This window comes from Siniperca chuatsi, linkage group LG9, assembly GCF_020085105.1.
Source record: "Siniperca chuatsi isolate FFG_IHB_CAS linkage group LG9, ASM2008510v1, whole genome shotgun sequence".
NCBI lineage: Eukaryota > Metazoa > Chordata > Actinopteri > Centrarchiformes > Sinipercidae > Siniperca > Siniperca chuatsi.
In genome coordinates this window covers 13,075,899-13,103,618 of record NC_058050.1, presented here as the reverse complement: position 1 = coordinate 13,103,618, position 27,720 = coordinate 13,075,899, and the positions used below count along the sequence as shown (strand labels likewise).

The following is a 27,720-nucleotide window of genomic DNA, read 5'->3' as shown; positions in this document are numbered from 1 at the left end:
TTATTTTCAACAGTTTTAATTTCATTAAAGAACACAAAACTGTAAGACAAACATTGGACAAATTGATCGTTTGAAATGTGAAACCAAGAAGATGTCTGTATATTAAATAGAAGAATTGTGGTTTAATACACTTTGGTTTTTCCTTAAAATTAGAAAAAGATTATTTACATAAGTGCTCCCAACCCTGGAAATAGTGGGTAGTGCATTTCTGTTGGACCCTCGTGATGCTCTCTTTGGTCCTGGAGGTCCCTGTTGCATCTGTGTATCGAGTCCAATCCCAGGACTATTTCTGTGTCTGGCAAGAGTTGGACTCTGCTCATGTGGTAGTCGTCATGGCAAATGACTGTTGTCATGGCAGCAAAAGTTGGGCTCAGTCCTCATGGTTCTCATCCTCTCCTCTCTGTTTGCGTGTGAAGAATCCCATCTGACGGGAAGTGAGATAGAGATTGATTTTCTGTCCACAACACATTCATTTGAAGAATGAACATCCTGAAGAAATTTTAAGGTAAATGTAACATGAAAATACCTTCCATAGTATGAAAATGATGAGGGCCAGTAGCAGCAAACCTCCAATGATACTACCAATCAGAATCCACAAAGAGATGGGAATAGCTCGGCCCTTTAGCACCTCCAGTACCGTCTACAGAAAAATAGATGAAGGGAAAGATTAGAGAAAGTAAATTCCCATTCTGCCACTCAATAGCCTGCTATAGTCTTCTTACCTCCCTCCAGACTGTTCCTGTGCCCAGAGTGATGAGGTTAGTCTCCTGAGCTGCGAGGTGATAGGCACCTATTATCCTCACTGACTTATATTTGGCCTACAAAAGAGACACAGAAAGGATGACCAATGTTTGTGTCATAGGACAGGAACATTTGGCTCAAATGAGCATCTGTGTGCTGTTGTGTAACTCACTTTTCTGAAAAAATCATCATGAACTCTGCGGCTGACGCGAATGACGGCAACCTGCCCTCTTAGAAGCTGCTGGACTTCGCACACAACCTCAGTGCACCATGACCTGCTACAGTTCTAAACATAGATATAAGCACATAAACAAACTACAGCTTGTCAACGTGTAAACTGATGCTGCACAGCGTTCAGTAGCTGCCCTGCCACCAGGGGCCTCACCAGTATGTCATTCTGCATCATGTCTTCAGGATGAAGGGAGCGTACATCTCTCTGTCTGGCCTTCAGCTGGGACAGATCACTCAGCACACTGCAGTTCACCCCTGTTGCCTACGGTGCAATTTAAATATGTCAGATATGATCTAAAATAGAGACACAAACACGCAGCAGCACTACTCACGTTGTATGAAAAGACATCAGTGACAGTCATAAAGACTCTGTCTCCCGCGGCCACAGAGGGCAGATGCAGCCTGAGCTCCAGATTACTCACAGAGTAACAGCCGAGGTTCTGCAGCTACAAACACAAACAAAAAATGCTCTAATTTTTGCCTCGTTTTGTTTTTTTAGAGTGATGGTGACTGATTTATTTACTGGGAGCTTTACAATAATAATAAGCCATGGGTTGCATTAAAGTTTATAAAATGAGCATGTGAGCCATAGCTTTACCCTGACGTGTGTGTAGAACTCTGGTCCAATTGCCTCTGACACTGTCCGAGTGGGATGGACCTCATATCGGTTCAAATTAGAGTCACTGTACAGAAAAACAGCAAAAAAAATACACATTCAAATACAAAAACGTTAAAATATCTGATTGTTGAATAATACAGACAGTATGCTATACACACCCATACCTGCTAACAAACAAGTCTGGTTCATACTGAACAAAACTCTGCAGCTGAACACTGTTGTCCCCCGTAGTATCCTCTCTCTCCACACTGTCACTGTAAAAGAACCAGAGGGTTACATAAACTCAGGTGCTTTTTACAGAAGACAGTAAACTTTTAATCTCTTGTTGTGGAAACAAAAACCTTATATTTATTGAAGTTTTCAGTATTTGTGAACTGTGTGCATGGAGCATGCAGAACTTGCTGCTTTAGTAGCTACCTGGCAGCATTAAGCTTCATCTGCACTCGACTGTGCAGAGATGTGCAGCTGAACTCAAACTCCAACATGAAGTTAACCTGCCACAAAAGAACAGAACAGCTTGCTGAAGTGACACATTTCACCTGGATGAAGTGAAGTATGAGTGGGCTGAGTCGAGAGAGTGATGGAGCTACTTCCTCGGCATGGACTTACTTTTGACTGGGAGCGAAATACTGGATAGCTGACATTACACGAGTGGCTGTGGGCACCAAGTGCTGTGCACTCAATCTTAAAGTGGGCATACTCCTACATCAAAAGAAAAAAAAGGGAGAAAAAAATTGTATGTTAGTTTGTCTATATAGATCTATGTAAATGTGTATGGTGAGTTATATGTGGTGCTGCATGTGTTAGCAGTATATGTGTGTGGTTTACCCTAATGCTGAGGCTGGAGAAGTGCAGGTTGCGTGAATAGTGCAGCGTCAGGCTGGTGTTGTAGGCGTTTTCCAGTCTGTTCTGAAGCTGCACCTCCACCGCCAGACGCCTACGAGGGCTGCGAATCACATAAGGCTTCTGTCTGTGGAGAAAAAACAATGGAAACTCACTGAAACCTAACAACTGCATTGACAGTTTTGTCAAACTGATGTGGAAAGAAAAGATCTGTACCTTGTCCCAGAGATGTCCATATGAGCCTGTAGCACCAGGTCAGTTGTACACACATCATCTTCACCACAGTCTTTAAAGAACTGGATCTGGAGAGGTACAAGTGGAGAGGACAGCATGTTTGATGGAGAAAAGAGGGATGCAGTAAGAAAGATAGTAATGAGAACAGTCAATGTTGTGCCTCTCACAGATTTCTTGACAGTTGTTGGCCAGCCTTCATCCAGCACTGGACCACTCTCTGTACTGTTGATCTTAAACCGCAGTGAGAAGCTAATTGGACGGATGTAATCTGCTGTGTCCTACAACAATGACAGAAACAAAGGTCAGTGATTAAATAAAGTCACTCAGTTTGTCCTGCTGCATGTGTATGAATGGTGAGTACCAACACTCACATAGACATGGAAGGGCAGTTTGTAACACCGAGTTTGTCCTGTGTGAACTCGGACTGCCAGCTGGGTCTGTCGGTGGGAGCTGTCGTCAAACAGCGCCCGCGCAGACAACTTCCTGTCATCCAACATGGCCGACACCCACAGATCTGAGGAGAGAGCAGGCAATTGGGACAGATGGTGAGTGTTGGAAAATTCCCATTCTAATTATTTGTGTGCCTGGCCACTTCACAACACTTACAGTGCTTAATTAGAAGGATTAGAGAGTGAGTGTTATACCAAAGCTGTTGCTGTGTGATCCAGGGGAGCGGGACACAGTTGTGAGGCAGGCAGTGGCGTTGAGACAGGCTGATTCTCTGCCTCCCCTCTGGCAGGTCTTCTGAATGACGTTGATGGAGTGTGGCTGGAAGGACAGACTCACATTGATCTGGACTATGCTTCGAGAGCTTGGGACAGGAAGGACGGTGGATGATAAAGCAGGATTTAATTGTTAGCCATGTGAAATGTAGAAGGCAGTAGATGATTTGAATCTACATAAGAAATGAAATGTTGTTTTTTTATTTATTTTTTTATTATTTATTTTCTTTTATGTGGAAACTAGCTGGCTGTTGTCTAGCTTCATTATTTCCCGTGCTTGCAGCTATAAAATAACATCTGTTCTGGCAAGTCCCTTCTCTCCCTTCCCAACTCTGCCTCTACCCACCTGAGCAGCACGGCACTGCCCTGTGCTCCCACTGCCAAGTCTATTAGCTCATCTCCATCCAAGTCCAACCGAGCACTCACACTGTGGCCAAAATACTTCAGGGAGGGGGAAATCGATGACCCTGAAATACGCTGAGAGAGAGGCAGAAACAAAAGCAGAAATCAGTTTGACTGAATCCTGAAATACACGAGTGAAAATATAATTATAGATAAATGAAATGTACCTGCTTATAATTGTGGATGATGTAAATACCATCTCCGTGGTACACATAGATGGCCCCCTTGTGTTCATCCTCCAGCGGGGCTCCCACCAGCAGGTCAGTGAAGCCGTCGTGGTTGAGGTCTGGAGCGGCTGCCAGCACATAACCAAACCTGGCATCCTGTGACTTTTCCTCTGACTTCAGAGTCCCATTAGATACAAACACTTCCTCCTGGGAGAAAAGAAAGAGGAAGGAAGGAAGATAGAAGAGTTGGAGGTGACAGGATACATTGCAGGGGGTACAAAAAATAGATATTATTGTCAGTCTTTTGAGAAAATTGTTATGGAAACCTAACAAGAATTTGATAAATGCTGTGTATTCTCATAATGATTGCATAATAATCCATGAGGAGAAGAATGATCAGTGCCACTGCTGTCTTACCCCACTGAGGGTGTAGATGTAGACTCTACCAGCCTCCTTGTTTCCTGAGCCAAGGTACATTGGAGCTGCAACCAGAAGGACATCAGTGATGCCATCCTGGTCGATATCCAGCCCACACACCTCACTGCCATAGTAAGATCCAATCTACAGACAGAAGCATGCTCTTTCAGTTTACTGCCAGTAGGAGGAGCCCTTACTTTAATCTCTGACAAATGGGATTTCTGCTGTTTTCTGCTACAATAAATAAACAAATAAAAGTGACTGAAGGGAGAGGAGAGAGTTTTACCTGTTCTCCATTGAGGGCCTGTACAATGTTGACATCACCCTCATTACTGAGTTCAAACAGGATGACTTTGCCTTTGTGTTTGAATCGAGGAGCCCCAGCTACATACAGCCTCCTCCAGTCACCAACTACCACAGATGACACTGTGTAACCTGGAAACAATATAAATACACATCATCAAACACTGCAGGCTAATCTATAGCCTTCAATAAAGTTAAAAGAGTCATACAGTTGTTTCTTTCACCACTGTTGACCAGTTAGATCATGGAAATCAACTTGCAGAGAAATGTGCTTGAGTTAAGTAATGTGTCACATCTTGTTGACCTATTGTCAATGTTCGCATCACGTTACATGTTCATGCAGTTGAAAGTGTGGTCTGACTTCAACCTACTCTGGGACGGTGTGTTTTTATGTGCTAGTGGAAACATGTGAGTTAATTCAGAAGTTATGTTTTAAGAAAACTAACCTGAAAGATAAACAATAAGCAAACAGGGATGTTTTCGAAAGGATCACATACATTTTTGGAGCTTATTACACTAAAAGAGGTTTCTGTTAAGTAGCCATCCAAAGCTGGATTATCAACTGGGCAAAGCAGGTAACTGGCCTAGAGCCCCAAACACTCAGGGCCCCAAAAGGCTCCAAGTTCACTGTTTTGTATGTGATTAAATTAATTGTCTTTGGGTTTTGGACTGTGAGTCACACAAAACAAGGAATTTGAAGATGTCACCTTGGGATTTAGGAAATTGTAACAGGATAGTCTCATTATTTGTTGATATTTTATAGACAAACCACTTAATTGAGAAAATAATCTGCACATTAATTGATAGTGTATATAATCCTAATCAGATTATAACCAAACTAACTTGTAAATGGGGGGTGATTTGGGGCCCACAACTGATGTGGCCCAGGCACAACTTTGTGCCTGGGCCCTGCAGCAAGCACTACATTTCTCATGTCTAGGCTTCCCACCAACACATGAATGCATCACCCTGGAAGACAGACTTTTCAAATCAGTCCAAGCACACAGTAACACAATAATCTGTGACAGTAATGCACTAATATGCAAAAACCACAAGTATGATGCTTTTTAGCATCATGTTCAGTGTTGTCATATGCGGGTACCTAAATAGGCAGCATGATTTTTGAGCTCCAGTGGAAACTCGCTTTCAAAAGCCTCTCTGGGCGGCATGATGCGTCCGTTGGTCCCTTCCTTCAACACTCCACCGTCCCAATCGTAGGCGCCCACCATCCCAAATAGAATGCCATCCTGAAGAATGGAGAAGAGCATGGATGAGGCACACAGGTAAAACACATGAACTTCACACAAAGATGAACGGCTACCGGACTTACATCCAGTGTGTGTGTGGAGAAGCCGATCTGAGACATCTCCATGTGGAACGAGCTCTCGTTGTAGCCCAGCGTGCCTACAAGTGGAAAGAGACAGAGAGTCAGTATTCTCTGTCGACATGTTTCTTTTCTCATCTCCACCCTTCCTTCCTCTCCCTCTCAGGATCTGATCTAGATGGCATCATTAGCACCCTCTCTCACCCTGAGGACCACAGGTGGCAGACATGCCTCACCCTTTCCTTTCCTCCTGCCCCTTCCTCTCTGATTTCCCTGAACATTTAAGGGTGGCATCGCTTTTCATCAGCCATACTCATGTTCCCACAACTGTTGTGATAGCTGTACACTCTGTCGACCTTCTTTTCCTTTTCTTGCTTTCTCTGCAGGACTACTGTTTATTTTCTCATTTGAGCCTCCTCCTTCACTATCTTCCACCTTCTTAAATATTTTTTTCTCCACTTCTGTCTCATATTCTTGTATTTCATTCTTCATCTTCTTTCTCAGACTCTACTTTCAGTTTTGTACCCTCATGTTTGTTTCCTTTATATTGTTTGACTAATTGATTAATCAAAATATGTTGATTAATCCAACAGTGTTACTGTAAACATTGTGAATTACTAAGCAGGGAGCTAAATAAAGATTTTCAATATGGTATGGGTGTTGTACATCTTAAACCTTAAAAAAGGACATCAGATGATCCTATAATATATTTATACATATAAGAACAAATTATTAAATTTAGATTTAGAATTAAAAATGAGTTGGTTTAATTGCTGTCATGCAATGTAAATAAAAGTAACTAGCTAAATATGGTATTGTCACTACATAATGTTATATATTATAAATCCAATATTTGATAGTGATGATGTGATAATAGTGCCCCAAGAGATAAGTCACATAATATGACAAAATAATAATGTTAATTAACGTTGTTAGTTAACTTTACACATGATTGTTCTGGTTCAATCAATACATCAATAAAAAAGAGTCAGTAGTTGGATTTGGTCATTTTACGGTATTAATAATATGTTATAATGAATTGCATTAATGAAAAGTGTTACTCTCGTTCAGTTGGACAATTGGACTGTAAAAATCCCAACTACACAGTATTCAGTAAATATCTGCATTTTTATGCTTTTGGTTGTGATCAACAGCTAGTACAGTACATGTCATCATGTGACACAACTATATATAAAACTAATGAGTGACGTAAAGAACTGCAACATTGCTGCTTTCTTTCTTTCTTAAAAAAAAACCAGTTCATCCTTCATTCATCCACAGCCTCCTTCTCTTTATCACAAACCTTCCAGAGTGAAGATGCGATCACCCAGGGCATCCACAATGTCATTGAGCGCGGCTTCATCGGTCACATTGAAAAAGTATTTGTCGTCAGGGTCGCTGGCGATATACTTGATCTCAGAAATGAACGTCTCAGGGTCTTGCTGCCGGCGGATGTAATGACCCAGAACCTGGAGCGCAGCGTGAGAGAAAGAGGAAAAAAATACGGTAAATGAATAAGCAGATAACACAAGCTCAATAAAACATTGAGGGATTAAGCTGGAAGGAGACAAAGGGGGTGAAAGCAATAAAAGCAGAGAGCACAAACAGACACTTTGGCATGTATGAGAGCAATTACTTCTCCATGTTTCTGAGAGACAGTGAAGAGAGAAAGAGATATGAAACAGGGTTCTCCACGTGTCTTCCAGCAGTATGTAGCTGAATCAGGTGCTTCTCAGTTTGAGGATGGCAAACTTCCAAGGGGAAAAAAGGCCTGGAGCACACTGATTGACATTTCAACCCTACTAAGACGGTGTAGTCCCTCATTCGTCCAGGAGTGTTCTATCGTAGAAAAGGTTTCAGTCGTAGTCGTTTCTACAATTTCAACCCTACTGTTTCTTCAGTAGAATAAAAAGAGAGATATCATAGAAGTCTGAGGGAAGAGAAGAGAGGGCCAACACCACCCCTATGTACTCTGAAGTAGCACATAAGAAACCTGGAACTGCAGGATTTCACTGTGAATAAAATGAAAATAAACACACTTCACAGCCTGTGTAATTTATTTGTAATTAAGCAATACCTAAAGGCAACAAATTGACTGGAAAACATAAGAACGGAGGAATGTGTAGCCACCAGAGAGTTGTAAATGAGGAGCACAGGCCTAGCTGCGAGGTGAAGAGATGACTGATGCAGAAGATATACTGTAGCAGCAGTGGCCTATGGCTTAACGCCTGAAGTACAAATGAGAAAATTCCATAAGAGAAACCAAACCCAAGAATCTCCCCCTGTGACTCCAACTGCCAAGCAAACTAAGGAAATCCTCTGTTTTCAAAGGGTAGGGGATGGAGAGGGGTGTAGTGTGTAACGTGAAGAGAGCCTACATATAAATATGTACATTAAGATCTTATAGAGACTGAGAAATTCCACTCAGGCTGCCAACTGCTGCTGGCTTTTACATAGTCATGAACAGAGAAAGAGAAGAATAAAGAAGAAGGCAGAAAAGAGAAAGTCTTGTTAAAATATAAAGCACATTTCCAGATTTAAGGAATTCGGAAATACAATAGCGTTTGAATATATGAATACATGTGTATATACATACATGCATGGCTCTGTATAAACTGCTCCCCCACAAACACACACTTCCAGCCCCTGACCTGCCCTGATGTATAAAACACAGCCTGTAGTGATCGTGCTCTTGTTTTTGAAAGCTCTGTCCTCCCCTGTGAGCCATTTTCAATGCACACACACACACACACACACACCGGCACACACAGGCTGCAGCACGGAGAGCAACATCAAAACACGGCTGCTGTTACAAGTAGTCCTTATCTGTCATCACTTTGACATTTTGGGCAAACACTCGACCACAAAATCCACCTCATTCTCTCTTGTTTTCTTCATCCAGGCTGGGTATACAATTTCTGCTCTAGCCATACTTTGACTCTCTGTCTCTGTCTGTTTCCCTCTCTCAAATTAAACTTTTGTTGACCTAACATTATGTTGTGCACATGTCAGATAGAGTTGTTATTTAAGTAGCACAAAGTGAAATGTTCATAACAACATATTTTAACACAGTTTATGGTTTGCAAACCTTTATCCTCTCCCTGTTTCTACTGGGATGGTCAGGATTTAGACCAAAGACTAACATACCTTTTTAATCAGCATTGTAAAGGGTCACTTCACCCAAATTATAAAAAAAACCTAAATTTCTCCCCTTTCCCTAGTGGTATTCAGCAATGCAGAAACTGTAGTTTGGGTTTTCCCAGGTTTTAAACTATAACTGCCTTAAATATATCTGCCTCCAACCCAATACAATGGTGTTAAATTGAATTTTATCTGTGATGCTAAAAGCACTGAAGAATTACATTTTAAAAAATGTAATAGCAACATCCCTTCCAGACAGAGTGTCCTTGTTTCTGTGGATAATCCTCACACCTTTCAATTTGTTCAACACTTTGGTTTATGACCAAATACCTGAAAAACTAATGACATTCCTCAGCTGTACTTTGTGTTTAGTGCTAATTAGCATGTGTTAGCATGTTAATATGCTAACCTAAGATGGTGAACATGGTAGACATTATACCTGCTCAACATCAGCATGGTAGCTTTGTCATTGTGAGCATGTTAGCATGGTGACATGATAGCAAAATTAATTTTTCCATTACTTTGGGCACCATGTACAAACTCAATTTTTCTTACCTCTGTTGTATTAGTGTGGTAGCAGAAATCTCGAAACCTGGACAAATAAAACCAAAAACTATCTGCATGTTTAAGTACCACTAAAAGAAGAGGTCAAAACTCCAGCAACACTTGTAGTATCTTTATTATGAGACCAACATGTTTCGACATGTGGCCTTCATCAGGGTCATCTCTTATCAGTTCTTTGAACCAATGCTTTAAGGGCAGAGCACACTTAATTTCCCAAGATGTCTTGCTTTAGTGAGACAGTATGAGAGACACATTCAGGAAGACACAGACAACCTTTTCCTTAGGAGATCCCAGTCTGATCAAACAGCAGTTGTTCCAGAGGCAGAGCAAACCCCTTTTAATTAATTTTCTTTCAAATCAATTTTATTTGTTAGTCTGTTTTATTGTTTTATTCTGTGTGATTTTAAATGTTTGTTTTATTGTTTTTATTTAGGGCTGCAGAATTAATCAAAATATTATTGAAATCGCAATATGGCAAAGTGCAATATCCAAATCGTAGAAGCTGCAATTTTTTGATAAAAGGTAAAATGTGTGACAAAACAGCATTATAATGAAGTACTGTAGTCCTGCAGAGATGCCCCGGCCTACAAATCCATCCATCCATCCATTTTCTACCGCTTGGTCCCGTTAGGGGTCGCGGGTGACTGGAGCCTATCCCAGTGACTTTGGGCCTTAGGCAGGGTACACCCTGGACAGTGGCCAACTCGTCGCAGGGCCTACAAATCTTGTTCTCCAAATGTAAGAAAACAAGTTTGTTTGGTACAGACCCCAACAAATGTCACATCATCACGATTTTAATAGTTTTTTCAGTGAAAATGAAAATTATGATGCATTTATGATCATTCCCACTAATCGTGAATCATATCACAATCGTAGTGTCTGTCAATATAATTATTTTTATTGTTTTTACTCTGTGTGTTTTTGTCTGTTTGCTTTTATTTTTATTTTTCTGTTTGTTTCTATTCTATGTGCTTCTGGTTGCTTGCTTTTATTGTTTTTATCATTTGTTTTAGTGTACTGTAAAGCACTTTGGGTTGCCTTTGGGTATGAAATGTGCTATATAAATACATTTGCCTTGCCTTGCCTTATGAATAGCTTTGCTCCGATACGTGGAATTGAGGAAATCATAATTCACAGCAGCAAGGTAAATGCATTGCCAACCATATGATTTTTTTTTTTTTTTTTTTTTACTGTAAATCTTCCAAACGGATTTCTAGCACAGCACAAACTAACCAAGCTTCATAATAATTCAAACACAAGGACTATCCAAACAGGCTAACTGAACTTCTCCATTACTAGATATCTTAACCGATCTTCACTGTCTACGCATATTTCTATAGTGGCACTTTGCTACTCCCTTACCATGTTGGCTCATGTTCTTCTCTTCTGTGGTTCCAGTGGAGTCTGGAGGTTCCCCAGCTTCTCTTGTGGGGAAGGGAGGGGTCTGCGACCAGTCCTGCCACTAGAGTCTGTCTGCCCCTCTGACATTAAGACCATGCCACCACTCAGTGTGTTTCTATGTGTTGAGGGGGTCGGGTGGGGCTGGAAAGGAAGAGTTTTTGTTCCCACTTGGCTATTTTAGTAGACCCAAGAGGTTCATTTGGTAATTTGGAGATGTTATTTTTGGGGCAGTGGTGGTGGTATTGTGTGGTTGCTTGAGGGTGTATATGGTCACCATACCACTTTCACACAATGTATAAGGAATGTCAGGGATGCTCCACACACCCCACTGATAATGTAAGTTGGTTGTTTGTGTGTTTCCCACAATAGTTTCACTTTTATCATGGTAGAAAAAAGCTCCTGAATCAGCATCATGAGACACTAAAACTCTCAAATAAAACCCAGAAAAGCGGAATGATCCATCGAGACTTGATGAGATATACTCACAGCAATGGCATATCTGGTGATGTTTCTGTTCTCACACTCCTTCAGAGCGTCTGGTAGTTCCTCCCCATCATGTGACTCTCCGTCCGTCACTACAATCATCACCTTGGTGGCGCCTTCCCTTGCTCCACGCTCAGCACTGAACGCCTCCGTGCTACAAAGAAAGAAAGGACAGACAAATAACAGATAAAGAATGTCATGCCAGTTTGCTAAGAAAATCCAGCTGAATGATCTTGAATCAAGACAGAGAGCACAAGAAAGAAAGAGAATGAAAATAGAAGGAAAGTACGAGGAGTGAAAGAGCCTGAGAGAGAGGGTGGATACCAGGGAACAAAAGTCACTTTTCCTAAAATCTCAAATAAACATCCCCTATAAAATAATATACAATTTCAAGTGCTTCTCTGGGAAAATGAATAGCCAGTAAAACACTGAGAGATTGGATTTAAGTTCCTTCCCGTCATGTCAGATATGGTCCAACTCACAACTGGACCTTTCCACAACTATATTAGTCATACTTGACACACTTACATTAGCTGCCAGTTACTCATATTGGTCATTGCATGCAGCGACCACATCTGTGCATTCCCATCCGCTTGTGCCATGATACAGAGAGGAAGCCTAAATGACAAACACACACACACCCAAGCCACACCCTGTTTGTCTGCAGGAAACCTGTTCTCAGTGGGACCTGCTTCAAGTGTTGAATAGGGTTGGTGAGCCTCAGACACACACACACACACACACACACACACACACAGTGAACTAGGGAGAGTAGTCACTACTAGTGAACTCAGTCATTTTCAGGCCCAACTCCAGCCCTTGCCTAAATATAACATCGTGGTCAGCCGCAAGAAAGTTAAAAAACAACCATTTCCCTTATGCAGTCTGCAAATTACATAGGGTGCAGAGAAGGAGAGGAGAGGAGAGGACAGGAACAAATAGATTTCTAGAGTAAAAGACTAGAGAAGAAAACAAACAAAGATGGCAGATAATATATCTGGAAAGAAGAGGAACAGAAAAAACTAAGGACGGTAACTGGAAGGGAGAGAACGGGATTGGGAATCCATATTAAAAGAATGATAAAAGAAAGTAAAATGAAGCCAAATATTACAACTGAGAAGTGCAAATCCTGCTCTGATGTGGTATTAAGATTGTGTGATGTATAGAGTGAAATAAAACTGGGGGGAAAGAGAGAAGAGAGAGATATAAAAGGGGAAAGCAATGTGGTCGAGGAGAGAAGCAGGAGAAAAATGATGAGACAAGACAGATATAAACAGTTAAGAAGGGAAGGAAGAATATAAATGAATAGAGAAAAGCACAGAAAAATTAGGATGAAAGACACAAGGAGATGAGAAAGAGGGAAGGGGAGATGAAAGAGGAGAGAAAGTGAGTGGAGCTAATTGGGAGGCCTGGTTGTATTTACAACCCATTTTATGGAGTCACAGCAGTGTGGTAATGACACGGAGCAGCGGTCTGTGTGCATACTTTTGTGTGCGTGTGTGTGGGTAAGTGAGAGCGTCTCAGACGGGTGGAGCAATATAAAAATCAGTGGCTAATCCAATTGTAGCGGGCTGTTTGATGTTCATGCATCAGTCTGCCATCTACTCTGCATTCAAACTGTCCTCTGTGCACTCCCTTACTGTCATTTACATCTGTATGCAAGTCCAAAGCCACTTTTGTCCTCACACACATTACGTATTGAGAGGAATTTGGGGGTCAGTGTCTTGCTCATGGTTTTCCTTTTAAAACTGTGTTAACACAGTTCTTTTTCAAGCTGAGACCAAGTCCTTTCAAACGATTAGTTTGAAATATTGGGAAATTCGCTCTTTTGCTCTCTTGCCGAGATTTAGACGAGATACCACTCCCATGTCTGTATGGATAAATATGAAGTTATAACCAGCAGCTATTAGCTTAGTGTACCATAAAGACTGGAAACAGGGGGGAAACAACAAGCCTGGCTTTGTACAGAATCTGCCTACCAACACCTTGAAAGCTAAATAATTAACACGTTATATCTCGTATATCTCTTGTTTAATCCGTACAAAAACCGAAGTGTAAAAACAGCGTGTTACGGGTGGTTATGTGCCTGGCTCTTTCTTGGCTGAGAGCAGTTTCATTATGGCGACAAGATTTCAGGAATGTTTTAGTATGGATTAGGACACATAATGTGTTAACACTAATATTAACTAACATGTGGCCATATAAAGGCTGCATGTCGCTGTCTCATTTATGTTGCTGTCTTATCTAATGTCTTTCTTTCTTGTTTGTTTTTTGTTGTTGACATTATACAGTCAAGTCTCTTTGAGTAGTTAACTCATCTTAAAGTTAGCTAGCCTAGCTTGCAGCGTATCCATGTGGTCTTGATGGTGATGCTCATTTTCACTTTTGTCGTGTTTGGAAATCCATTCCATTGCAAACTGAGGTAGTTTAGCTTTTTATTGTTTTTCCAGTTTGTCTGTTTTCCCCACTCATCACTATTCACAGCATTTGTTTATCTAGATACACACAGAAGGTTTGGTGGGTTTATTTCTACTGACTTGAGTTAAACCACCATTTGTTCCGCCATCTTCCCCGTAAGTCCCAGACAGTCAAGTCTCAAGTAAGTCTGGTCTTAGTCAGTTCCCAGTCAAGTCAAGTCAAGTCCTCAAATTTGTTACCTAAGTCTGACTTGAGTCCAAGTCTCAAGTCTTAAGTCTACAGCTTTGTGTGAGTGTGTACTGATTGTCCACACAAAAATAAAGTCATCAAAAGCCTCCAAGGAGATATATTTAGGAGCTATGTCAGCTAGGTGCTTGGGTTTAGGGTTAAGTTTATAATAAGGACAAGGTTAGGGTAACAGTTATTGGTCAGACATGGAGGGAAGAGGGTTAAAGATGAGGTTGAGGGGAGGGCAAGGAATGAATGCAGTCAATGTCAGCCCTTGTAAGTATTGTAACACAATGTGAGTATGTGAATTTGAGTGTATGGTGTGAGCTCTTAATGTGTGTATAGGTGTTCATACATGCATGTGTCTACTGTAAGTGTCTCTGTGTGTATTTTTATAGCTGCAGGAGCACTACTTGGCTGACGAGGCTGGGTCAGGCTGTGCCACACCTGCAGCCCTGCTGAGCCAGCAGCCAACTAGACCAGCTCAGCTAATCTCTGTTTTTCTACCCTGTCACTTTCCTGCTGAGTGCCAGCGCTGCTATCTGTCCATCTGATCTGTGTGTGTGTGTGTGTGTGAATAGGAGTATGTATGTATGTTTGCGTAAGTCAAAACACATGTACTTAAATTATTTCAAAAACTGTAACCCTGGCTTGATTTCTTCACCTGAGAAAACGTTCACTTTAGCGATTTAAAAATGACTTCTGAGTAACAAGTTCTATATTTCCTTTTTTTGTCATGAGCAGTGATGAGTCTTCACCATCTGAATGGGTGGGAAAGGTAGTGAAAGTGAAAGGTAAAGAGCAGAGTGTGTAGTGGTAGCTTCTGGGTTTCCCGTCACTGGTGTTTTAATGCCACAGTTACACTATTTTACTGGCTCCATTTTACAGTCACTGCTTTTCAACTACCTTTTAAATGTTGCTCCTAAACTTCTCCAACTTTTACCTTTAAATGTACCAGAAAACAGGAGCTCTCCAATTACCTGTGTGCATGTGTGTGTGTAGCAGCAGCACCTCTCCAAGACAAACATCCCAAAATGGAAGCCGTGGCCACACACCAGGTCTGGGTGTGGTGCTCTATGTGGGTATGACTTTAATAAAGCAGGAATTTTATTTTGAAAGAAAGAGATATTTTAAGATTAGAGCTTTTCATTTAGCCACTGACCTTCAACCTATAGAGCTGTTTCTTTAGACTTGGGTTACCAGCTTAAATACCCCCAACATGCTTCTACGAAGAAAAGTCACGAAGATGATGAGAAACTGGGCAAGAGTGCAGCCAGGAGTAAGTTAAAGGAGAGTATTTTAAAAATAGTCTACATATTTTGTCAAGATTTTATCATTTATGTATCTCTGCTTAGTAACTGATGATAGCACATGCTTCCAAAAAAACTCTATGAACATAAAAATAATATTAGCGAAAACAACCTTCTATAATTTAAACCTGCATTGTCTGTGTTTTTTTTGGACCACTTGGGGGCAGCACAACAAGCTGTAAACACAACATTGACATATTATCTTCTCATTAAGTTGTTATGGCAAACGTGTTAGCAAACAGTTGGTTATTTACTCATCCAGCATCCAGACACAGAGCAACATTGTCATTCACTGAGACGTGCTTGTGGCCAATATTCACTCTCTTTTAGTCTCCACCAACTTCTGAGGGAAATACCTGACTCTTTCGCTGCTAAATGCTCCATTACGTTCCCTGGCTAGTCTCTAACTTTGTCTGTCTGCTGTTTAATGCTGGGCAGGTAGCGTATAGTGGGTTTGTCAGAGGTTTTTCGCTGAAAAGAGCTGCCTGCCTGGAAATGTATTGATGAGACCAGTGAGAGTGAACCAAGACAGTAAAGTTGCAGGCCGTAAAACCAAAACAATGAGCTGAAAGATGCTAAAATGCTGGACAGAGTTAAGGATTTATCATAATTATGTGTGTTTGTCACAATGCGAATCCTTTCACATTACGCATAGTCATTTGATCTATTGTTAAAATCAATCAATATATTGATTGGAGCAGCTTTAAGTACCCCATGTTACACCGTTTAATCTAAACCTTGTCTGATAGCTTGGTAAGCCATAAATCAAAAGCAGCCTGATGGGATCATACTGGAGCATATCACTAGAAAGAAGAACAGACTAGAAGAAAATAGACCTGATTGTCATTATAACTACAAATTATACAGTAATATATTTAGAGAAAAACCCATCTAATGTTATACCAAAATCTAAACAGTCAGACAGTTTCCAGTTAGCCAGCTAAATCTACAGCATGTTTTAGTACAGGGAACATCAGCCAGTAAGAGTGAAGTAACAGTGATTGACAGGCGTACCAGGCCATGTGGATGGCATATGCAGTCCTCGTCTCTCGTCCCTCCTGTCTGCTGATGTTCTTGGCGGCCTCCACCACCTCCTGTGTGGTCTGGTAGTCTTTCAGAGACCACTCGTGGACTGCTACCTCGCCATACTGCAGTATACCAACCTAAATGTGCACACGCACACACATACACACACAAGTATTTCAACAATGCCATGTTCATGGTTGTGCTGGCACATAATTGTGGAAAGCAACATCTGAGACTCTTGTTTCTGGGCTGAATTATCTCTTCAAGTACCAATCCTGTTCTTAAAGCAAACAGTGCAATTGGGGAATTTTTGAATTCATTCAAAAACCAGAGGTATTTCCTCTTCACCTCACATTGCCTGCTACCCCTTACCCTCCCTTTTCAAAACCCAAACCTCCTCTCACACCCCCTTCCATTCCTCACCAACCTCAAGCTAGTTCGGCTCATGTCCCTTTACATTACTAAAGCAATTCATTCTGGTCATATTTGCCAAACTGGTTCTTTATTCTGTATGTGTCACTCTATGCATGTTTTCACTCAAGGGACTAGCTTGTCTTACTGTTCTGGGCAACAGCTAAGGGGTTCCAGAGGTTTAAGTGGGAGACTCACTCAAATTCAAACCCACAAGTTTCCATTACCAATGTAAATAATATTTATCGGCAGTGCTGCAAATACACATCAACATGCCCTTTTACCTGCATCTGGTCTGAGCTGATGTGGAACTTGCTGAGGATGTTGCTGAGGAAGTTCTGGACCTCATACCAGGGGTAGATACTGTTGGAGCCATCCAGCACGATCACGATGTCCATGTATGTGGAGCACCCTGCCAAATGTGGGAGTTATATTATTAATATTTGGTTAGCTAAAGCGGGCCTGTGTGGCATGTTTCTCTGCGTGTGTGTGTGTGCAAATACTTGGTTACTTTGCGCTGTTGGAGCGATGGTCTCTCTTGGTTCTAGGTCATCACTGACAGAGGCACAGATGCCAGTGCTGAACATAGAAGTACCACACTCCTGAGACCACAGAGGGGCACATGCCTGCCAAACACACAAACACACACATCTGTCAGCATCTGTCTTACAGGTGAAGCAATTTCAGAAGCATCTACAGTTAATTTGAGTGGTTTATATTTTTAGTATTTGTGTTCCGCTCACAAGACGTGTAGGTGGTTTTTTTGGCCGTTATCAAAGGGTTTAAACACGTAGACAAATGTGGTCGGGTAAAAAAAAGACTAAATGAGGGCAGACGGGGAACAAAAAGAAAACAAGTCATGAGAGGGAATAAGTCACGGAAAAACTACAATAGTGTGGTTTGGGGGACAGAAAAAGGAGGGAGAGGCAGAGAGAGGGAGACTATTGTTGACATGTTGGCAGTCACTGTTGTCATGAGTGGTTTAACAGCGCTGGAACACCAGACCAGTAAAGCAATTTAAATCTGATTGTGCTAAATGTAGGGGGGTGAGTGTGGGGTGGGGGTGGGGGCATCATATAAAAATATTTCTGTCTTCAAAGCATCCCATTTAATTGGCTTTCATACCAAGAGGGAGGAATACGGGGGAGAGTGCAAAAAGAGGAGATAAAAGAGAAACTCATGCATACAGCAGAGAGACAAAAGAGAGACACTGAAAGTGGGGAGAAATGGGTGTAGAATGAGAGAAAAAGAAACATCCTGGTTTTGCTTGCCCTGTCATTATGGACGGGTTTCTCCTCAGGCACAAAGACAGGCACAGAAGAAGGGATGAAGAGAGGGATGAGAGAGAGGAAGGAGAGAGAAGTCGAGAGAGAGGTGCTATGGCTTTTGGTAGGTCTGTCATTAACAAAGGGCCGGAGACGCATTCCGATCCTGTTATAGACCTGACCACTGGGGTTAAGATAAACACACAAGGACACACACACACACACACACACACACACACACACACACACACACACACACACACACACACACATTAAAGTGGGCTAAGCTGGATGGCGTTCGTGAACTGTACACGACTCCACACCCGAAGACGCAGTAAAAACCTGGCAGACACCAAAACACGCAAGCTCACTTGCTTAACACACACACACACACACACACACACACACACACATATATATATATATACACACACACAAACAGACACAGGAACATAGACACAGTAACTAATATACAAACACGCATACAAAACACACACTGCTGCTTGCTGGCCCAGGCAGAAGTGTGTTTCTCTGCAAGCCAAAAGCCTCAAAACTGGAGAAATCAGGACTGTAGAGCAACAATCAGAGTTACAGACTGAATGAGATATAGATAGACGAGACTTGACTCCCTAAAGATTTGACTTTGACTCGAGAACAAATACAGTATTATTCTCAAATTTGTACCACCTACAGTCACGCAAAAATAGAACAGAAATTAACCAGAGAAAGGCCAGCTTTGCATAGCCCCACAACTTGCATAATTACAGTAATTACAGTATTTGCCTGTGCATTGAAAGCATGGTCTCAGTTCAGTCAGCTAACTCACGTGGAATAGATTATTATATGAATGTAGAATTTGTACAGCGTTGGGTAGAGGTGGCTTATGAAATGCTACATGAATTAAAGCAGTTAAATGATTAATCAATTGAAAAAAAATGATTATGCAATAATTTTGATAGACGACTGATCATTTATCAAGCAAAAATGCCTAACATTCTCTGGTTCCAGCTTCTCAAAAGTGAACATTTGCTGCTTTTCTCTCTTTCTCTTCTTTATATGATTGTTAAGTGAATACGTTTGGGATTTGGGTTGTTGGTTGGATGAAATGAGCAATCTGAAGATGTCACCTGGGGCACTGGGAACTTGTACTGGGCATTTTTCACTATTTTCTGACATTTTATAGAGTAATTTGATTAACTGATTAAGCAAAAAAAAAAAAATCAATATAATGACTGATGATAAAAAATGAGTTGCAACAGCAGCATCGGCAGTAGTAGAAGCAAGGGACAGGATAGCTTTCAGGTGAGCAGTTGCTTCTGAAGACAGTGACAGCTTGTCTCATAATATGATTGTTTAATATGTATAATTTTCTATATGGATAATATAATCCATGAACAAATAAAGACATTTGAAATTTAAGGAGCGAGTGATTAATCAGTCTGTGTGTGTTAGATTTTGTAAATGTGCATATGAATCTCCAAAAAGGTATCCCGGAAGTAGGGGATCAATGAACCGCACATGGTCACATCTAAGGTCAAATAAATCTAATCTAAATCAATTAAAAGCACTCCATTGATTCATTATAATTCTGTCAAAAAAAAATAAAAATAAAAATCTTGTTTCTCAGTGTTGAATCCACATACCAGGAAGCCATCAGGTGAGTCTGGAGTGAGTGTCATTCCCAGGTGAGAATTCCTCAGGTTTTTAGAAACATTCTGGAGAGCAGTCTCACCTGAGATAGATGGACAGACCAGTTTACTGTAGCATCTGGGTAACATATGTAAAATTGATGTGACTTGTTTTTTCAGGGAGATTTGATTTGTTAAGAATATTTGTTTCTCTCACCTAGATTCAGTTTGCTGCAGTTTGAGTTCTTCTCCTCTCCCACAATGCATTTGTACACATCTCCCTTCCTGTTGTTGGGCGGCCCGTCCCAGGGAGCACCAACCAGCATCCTTCAACAAAATGACACAGTCAGTCATTTATAATCAAAACATCATCGTACATCCTCTTTGTGTAAGACGTATATTATCTGTTTCTCTTACGATTTCTCTCCATCTGATTCATGTTGTAAAACAGAAAAGCCAAACAGAGCGTCCTCTGGACCGGTGAAGATGCGTGGATGCTTTATATCTATGTTGAAACACTCACACAACTCTGAAAGACATAACAGAACAGATTATTACACAGATGACAAAGTAAGAAAAATACAAGTTTTTAGTTTTTTTGAAATTGCCATTCCCTTAACCTCTTAAACCCCACTGGCTGGTGGATCAGTCATCACAAACTCATGCTGTACAGTCAAACGTTGTTCAGTCCAACAAAACTTCATGTTAAATTCAAAGATATCAAATATGTCAGGCTGAATTTTCAGGGAAAATTACTGTATTTGTCAATGGAGTCTGGTGGCTTTGATGAGAGCAATATAACGGCCTTTTCTGGTTAAACAAAAGGGATCTTACTCTTTAACAAAGAGGTCTATCTCTGTAGGGTCCTTTCCATAATGTTATCAGACACTTATAATAACAATCTGAGTCTGTCAGTGGCAAAAACAAGCACTTTTAGTGGACTTTCATTGCCGGTGTCCAATTGCCCAGAAGGATTACATTGCAGCCCTGTTTCGTGGCTCACTCAATACTAGACAAATTTCAAAAATTGTTGTCCCCATTAGTCACTTAGACACAAAATCATGGGAAAATAGGATCCAGGTTGAAAAATACAGACGTTTCCCTTTAAGAACACAAGTTGACAACAATATTCATTAGTCATTATAATTTGTGAAAAACATGCAAAACATGGAGCTACAAACTGTGTGTACACAACTTTATATCTACAGTACAGAGTCAGATTATTATTTTCCCTCTTGGCCTTGGGAGAGGGGATTGGGGGAGGGAGAAGGGGGGCTAAAAAAGATGGATAAATAGAATGACTAAAGGCAATCTCTGAGGAAAAAGGGAGTTCAGTCTGAGGGGAAAGACGGAGAGGAGAGGGGAGAGAAGAGGCAAGGCAGGGAAGGGTGTGGGTTAGAAAAACTATGGAGTATAGTAAGTCCCCTGTTATGACACACAAGCCTGCCCTTCATACAACCAGAGAGAGAGGTGAGGGAGACACAGAGAAGACAGAGAGCAACAAGATGGTAGTTAGACAGTTCACAGAGTTGTGAACATTTAGGTGTAAACAGAAGCAGGAAAACATGTTCCAACCGGCAAAATGAAAGACACACATCATATGTTTTTCACAGTCTGAAGGGGAAAGTCTAAATATGTTTTTACAACACCAGAAAAAAAAGATTAATACACACAAACAAAGATTAAATGTTTCATGTTATGCTAATCAGAGTGAAACTGAATGAATGAATGAATAAATAAAACAAAAGTTTACTCATGACCTTTTAGAATTCAATATAAATAAGATTAGGAATTTAGGATTAATGACATCTCAGCAACACTGCGGATCTTCACGTTAGTAAATTAATGTATTATGAGTTTTGTGCATCCAGGAATTTAAAGGTTTCTGGAAACAGTATTGTAATTCAAAATTAAAGAAGTCGTACAACTCCCAGTTTTCGGTTATCTTGACTACATCAGGGTGTCTGAGGTTGTCTCTGGTTTCTTATATATTTATATATACCATCAATTAGTCATGTGATTTTTAAAAAGAAACTTGCAATTCACAATAAATACTAGATACAACCTTACAATATATTTTGTTATCAAATAAGATATTTACTTTTAATGGATAACCAGACTAAGAGTCCAAAGTATTGGATGAATAGAAGTTTTGACCTCATGCTGGCACTAGAGGAAATGTCAGGGGATCACCAGTCTAAGGGGATTCATCCTCTGGGGATCATGACTGTCTGTACAAGATTGAATGGCAATCTATACAACAGTTGTTGCGATATTTCAGTCTGGACCATAGTGGTCAGACTGGACAGACTTACAGACATTGCAATCCGTGGAGCCATGCCGCTAGCATATAAATGACCATGAATAAAATACACAACATTAATGGAGATTGGCGTCAGCTGATTCATTCATGCATCACAATCACTGGCTCGCTCATCAGTTGTTTGGCTATCAGACTAGTAACATCATGCAAGTGTTCAGCACGGAAATAAACTATCTTTGCTATTTCCTATAGATGCACAATTCCACTTAAATTAAAGCGCATCATCATGTAGTATTTTCAATTCAGTCTCAGAAACACTATGCTACCCTTGACCGTTGGAATTTAACTTGTCCCACTTGGATATCGACTGTATGTTATTTGTAGCCCTAAAAAAGCAGGGTGTGTTGGATTTGTTTTGTTAAAATAAATTTGAGTTGACATGTAATTTAGCAGCATCCAGGGGCATCTACAGTAACTCTCCAACTGTACATAACTCAGTGATTCCACTGGAGAAAAGAAGTCCAAAATGGGGAACAAGACCAGAACACTGCTGCTGTGATTATACACCAGCTACTCACACACTTGTATACAGATACTTCCCCACAAATACACACAGACAGTTACCTCAGCCAGGCCAATCAGAGGGGGATTCCACTTGGTTTGGAGAGAGAAACCAGATATGTTCGCTGTTTCTCTTCCATCTCTGCTCCTGACTTTCTCACATGTTATAGTTTCTTCTACCTGTTCTTTAATTTGTTCTTTTTCGCACAATGTTTTTTCCTATAATGTCATTGCAATTTCAGTCAAGTTTCTTCTTTTTCTTTTACCTAGATTTACTCACTGGTCATCTATAGCTACAAAGATGTGGGGTTTTATAGCCATGCTAACAGCATGACTCTATGGATGGCAATGTCGTTATGTCGCTTGGTCCACCATTTTGGTCCAGACTGAAATATCTCAACAAATATTTGATGGATTGCCATAAGATTTTGTGCAGACTTCCATGTTTCCCGAAGGACGAATCCTGCTGACTCTGGTGATCCCCTGACCTTTCCTCTAGCGCCACCAGCAAGTCAAAGTTTGCAGTTATCCTGTGAAATATCTAAACATCTACATCATTGGATTGGCACAAAATGTTTGTGTCCCCAGAGGATGAAGACTACTGACTATGGAGATCCCCTGGATTTTGTCTAGGGCCACCATGAGGTTCACACTTGTGGTCTCAATAACTATTGGATGAATTGCCATGAAATTTGGTACACACATTCATGTTCCCCTTGGAATGAGTTGTAATAACTTTTCCTCTAGCGCCATGATCAGGTCAAAATTTGAATTTGCCTGATACGTTGGTTTGTGACCAAACACCTGCAAAACTAATGAGAATCCCAGCAACCTCTTTTGTGGCTGCTAATTGGCAAACGTTAGCATGATAACATGCTAAACTAAGATGGCGAACACGGTAAACATTATACCTACTTAGCATCAGCATGTTAGCATTGTCATTGTGAACATGTTAGCATGCCAACATTAGCATTTAGCTCAAAGCACCACTGTGCCTACTGTAAGTAGAGCCACACAGAGCTGCAAGTGTAGCTGTAAACTTTAAGTCTTGTTTCTGCTCATCTTGCAGATCTGTGTGAGCTTCCAATATTTCAACGTCCAAACCTCCAGTGACTTTGATGAAATTCAGCCATCTATCTGATTCTGCACAGATGCTTAATATACTTCACAAATGGGAATATGCGTAGGCAAGGACAGAGTAATTCCTTAATACTAAACCTTCCGTTTTCGTGGCCAGAGTGAACAAAAATCTTTCTATCCAGCCTTGCAACAAGTTATTCTCTCCTCTTCTTGCCCATCACCCCTCTTATACACAGTGTGGTAAAATTTTTCTCTTTTCTTGTGGCAACATCACCCACCCTCTCCGATTCCACATTTCTTTCCACAACAAACCAGGCCACTGATAACAACCCCTGCTACTGATTTTCTCCGTCATTCTCCTATTTCAGTTATTCTCTCATAAACCATAAATTGCTCGTTTCTTTTACCCCCTCTCCTATAACACACAAACACACACACACACAGTAACTCTACTACAAGGCCCCCTCTCCCTTCCCAACCCCTCCGACTCCCACAAAACTGTACCATCATTCCCTGTTTTCCCTGTCCTATCCTCCCTCCTCTGGTTCCATTTTCATTGGGGTTTATATATGACACTACCGCAGCCTGTCTGACCACCTATTGCCATGACAACTGGCGGCAAACATCTATCAAGTCAAACTGGGTCCAGATTCTCTCAACCACACGTTCAGCTCTGGGCGCTACTGCCGCTGGATGTGTATAGTTGTGATTGTGTAGTATATGTATACGTGTGTGTGCACATGTTGAGGAACAGAAACTGAACTTGACACTACAATGTTTTGGATACTATAGAGACATGCCAGCACTTATGCAAAGACGTTGATGTATACTGTTGTAACTGGACTAGCATATTTACATTTCCCTCTCTCCTTGTCTGGTTCTCTGTCTCTTTAATTTACATCCCTGACTTATAGCACCTCTGTGAAATGTCCTGCAGTAGAGATGTCTGCTCGACTGTCTGTTTCTATCATCTTTATTTAACCGACTCATAATGTTTCCCATACAGCCCACTCCTTCGCCTCTTCTCACCCTGTCACAGATTTTCTCTCCATTATCTCCATCGTGTTCTGTTCTCATCTCTGTCACCCTCTCGTGGGGAATGGGGGTGGGAGAAGAGGGGGAGTAGGAATGAAAGTCAGCGAATGATGAGAGAGTAAAAAAAATCAAGAAGATAGCTGGGAGAATAATAGTGAAAATTTATGAATGACTGATGAAACTGAGTTAAACACACACACGCACGCACACCTGTGTTCGACATCTCAGTAAAGCATAACAGAGTGTAACAGACATGGGATGCCTGCTGCCCGCATCAGGGGAGCTCTGCTTAAACCATTAACATTACACACATGCTCACTCACCTACATCCTCATGTATGACACAAGCTAGCAAACCCAAACACGTGCAAGAACACTTTCACGAAGATCACATAAGCTACAGTACAAATTAAATCAAAGGTTACACAGTAAAAAAGGGGGGAAATTACCCTGAACATGCTTGATTCAAACAGATAATGGAGGGCAATGTGTGAAACCTAACTGCAGGCAACATTTGGCTGCTGGCACATGTAAATAGGTGTGTGTGTGTGTGTGTGTGTGTGTGTGTGTGTGTGTGTGTGTGTGTGTTTAAGTGTGTGGTGTGAATGACCTTGATGCATTCCTCGCTCATTCCTCAGCTTCTGGATGAGAAGCATTTTGCATAGCATGAAAACTCAATCTATACACTAACTTCAGAGACTGTGTGTGTGTGTAATTCAGAGCAAGTACGAACTTAACATGCCTTGCACAACATAATATCTCAGCCTATGGCTCTCCTTTTGCTTCACGGCTGCATGCTACAATGCAGTAGTTAAACCGCTGCTTATCAGCTGCACAAACACTTAATTTTGGTAGACAACAATGGTGTTTTTCTTCAATTTCTTGCTGCTGAGCAGGAATGGCTCAATGAGATGTGTGAGGCTGCTCTGCCACAGTGAACATGAGTACAGGAGGGGAGCTGATGTTCATGGTCCATGGAGAAAAACGCACATGGCATAGACGCCTTTAGACATCGAGTCTAAGCGATGGGAATGGCTGATATGGCCAGTGAGGTCGAGTTACACAGCTGCCAGGGTCAGACGGCGTCAGCTGTAAGAGGAGAGGAACCAGTAACCTGAAACATGCAAATATCTCTGATTGCTCCAAACATCTTCTGGTAGCTGAAGGCCTCCAACGAGTATGAAATATTTCCTCAGACATAACTCATAGATTTACTAAAAGATCAGACTTTGAACCAGGAACCATTACTTTGTTGGACTCATGCGCAACTTCCCATACCTTTGATCTGTTTGGCAAATAGAGTGTGGCCATTTGTTTTAATATGTCTGCTTCTCTACTCTCCTGCACACAATCACGTTAGGAATGTCTTCATGGTCAGTCGCTTACTGTCACACAGAATAAAGCTCTTTGGGACTCAGGGAGGCACGTGTGACAAAATTATTCACACATGTTATCTGTTAAAGTGCAAAAGTTGTGGAGGTTAATGACCATATCACCCCAGTGAGACAGTGCTGGAGGACAGCAGAGCAACTGGGCAGTGAAGAGGCATCAATCATGGACAAGAGGTTGACTTTACATAGTTCTCCAAAGTTCACAATTTCACTTTAAGAGCAGTGACTGAATAATTTCCCCCTCTGCTCAGATTCCAATGATGTTTCATCTTATTTTAAAAACAGCAAATGTGTAAAAACAAAATGTAAAGCCCAAACATCACTAAAAAAATGACTTAAACGTGGTTCTTACCTTTAAGGAGGAGGATGAACTCCAGGTACAACAGGTATTTACGCAGCTCCATTTATGAAACGAATGAATGCAGAGTCTCTCGTCTATTTGTTTTTTCTTTTTTTCTGTTTACAAAGTGGTCTCCCCTGAGCTGTTGGAAATGCAGTGCATCGGCGTCCACCACACACACATAAACACACACGCGCCTTTTCAGCTCTCTCTTTCCCCGAGAGATGCGTAAAATCCAGTCCAACGGTGCTGCAGTGGCATATCTGCTGGGCGTGTGGGGGCTCGATTCAGGACGTGTTCGATAACAAAAGTAGTCTTGAGTTGTTAAATAGGCTATAGATTAAAATAAAATAAACCTAATCGACACGAGAATTATTGTCCGTGACGTTTGCGTTTCTTAAAGTCCCTGTGGGAATAGAAAAGAAATGTAGCCTATATTGTGTCGCATGAAAAGGTCTTTAAGATAAATAACTTACTGGACTCCTCAGTGACCCATGTTTTGAAAGTGAAAATCCTGCACCTGTCCCATCCAACAAGAGGCCGCAGTTCTGAGTCATTAAAGCATTACTAATGTGTAACACCTTCCCAGTCAGAAGCGCGCATTATCCCTCCTGACTCCGGAGCGCGTCTTTGAAGCTCTCCTGTAGACAGAATCATCAAGCCAAAAGTTTGAGGTGAGTTGTTGTGCGCGGTTCCTCTGATAGCTTGTTATCCATGATCCTCTCCGCAGATTTTCCTCACATTAACAGCAAAACGGTTGTTTCCCGTGAGTTTCTGTCGGTGTAAATATGTGCCTCTCGCAACGGATTTCTCACTTTGGAATGAAAGAGCGCATTTATCCTCAGAGCTCCTTTCCCTCCACCCGTCCTCCTCCATCCAGCAGACTCCTCTCTGAGCAACTGGTTCACAGTGACAAACCTCAAACCCACATCTCTCTCCCTGTCTGTCTTTCTACATACTCTCTAAATCTTTCAATTTGCTCACCTCTGACTTACTCTTTTATTTCTTTCTCCTGCCCTTCACAGATTAGATCTCCAACCTTGTGGAAAACAATTAAGCCACACCACTTTCTAGTAAGGCAAATTGTATTAAGTGTTTATAAGCTGTGATTGGTGGCTTTATTAATTGTTATCAAAATCATTCAGATACATATATAATCCATTAATAAGATTA

General features: G+C 41.2%; 1 protein-coding gene across 1 annotated transcript; it reads right to left on the bottom strand.

Moving 5' to 3' along the window:
- itga10 (integrin, alpha 10) lies at positions 1–27,490 on the bottom strand. The gene is made up of 30 exons (XM_044207286.1): positions 26,560–27,490; positions 20,296–20,407; positions 20,096–20,205; positions 19,894–19,982; positions 17,497–17,611; positions 17,270–17,397; positions 16,563–16,711; positions 11,596–11,746; positions 7,307–7,472; positions 6,010–6,083; positions 5,782–5,926; positions 4,663–4,811; positions 4,377–4,520; positions 3,960–4,166; positions 3,737–3,867; positions 3,313–3,479; positions 3,040–3,182; positions 2,836–2,946; positions 2,651–2,736; positions 2,420–2,561; positions 2,201–2,293; positions 2,009–2,085; positions 1,756–1,845; positions 1,571–1,655; positions 1,305–1,418; positions 1,127–1,234; positions 914–1,027; positions 723–818; positions 527–640; positions 1–424 (listed from the first exon to the last, which is right to left on the bottom strand). The coding sequence occupies exons 1-30, from the start codon at positions 26,609–26,611 to the stop codon at positions 371–373; spliced, it is 3,516 nt and encodes a 1,171-aa protein (XP_044063221.1). The 5' UTR covers positions 26,612–27,490; the 3' UTR covers positions 1–370.
- Between the last annotated feature and the right edge of the window lie 230 nt (positions 27,491–27,720).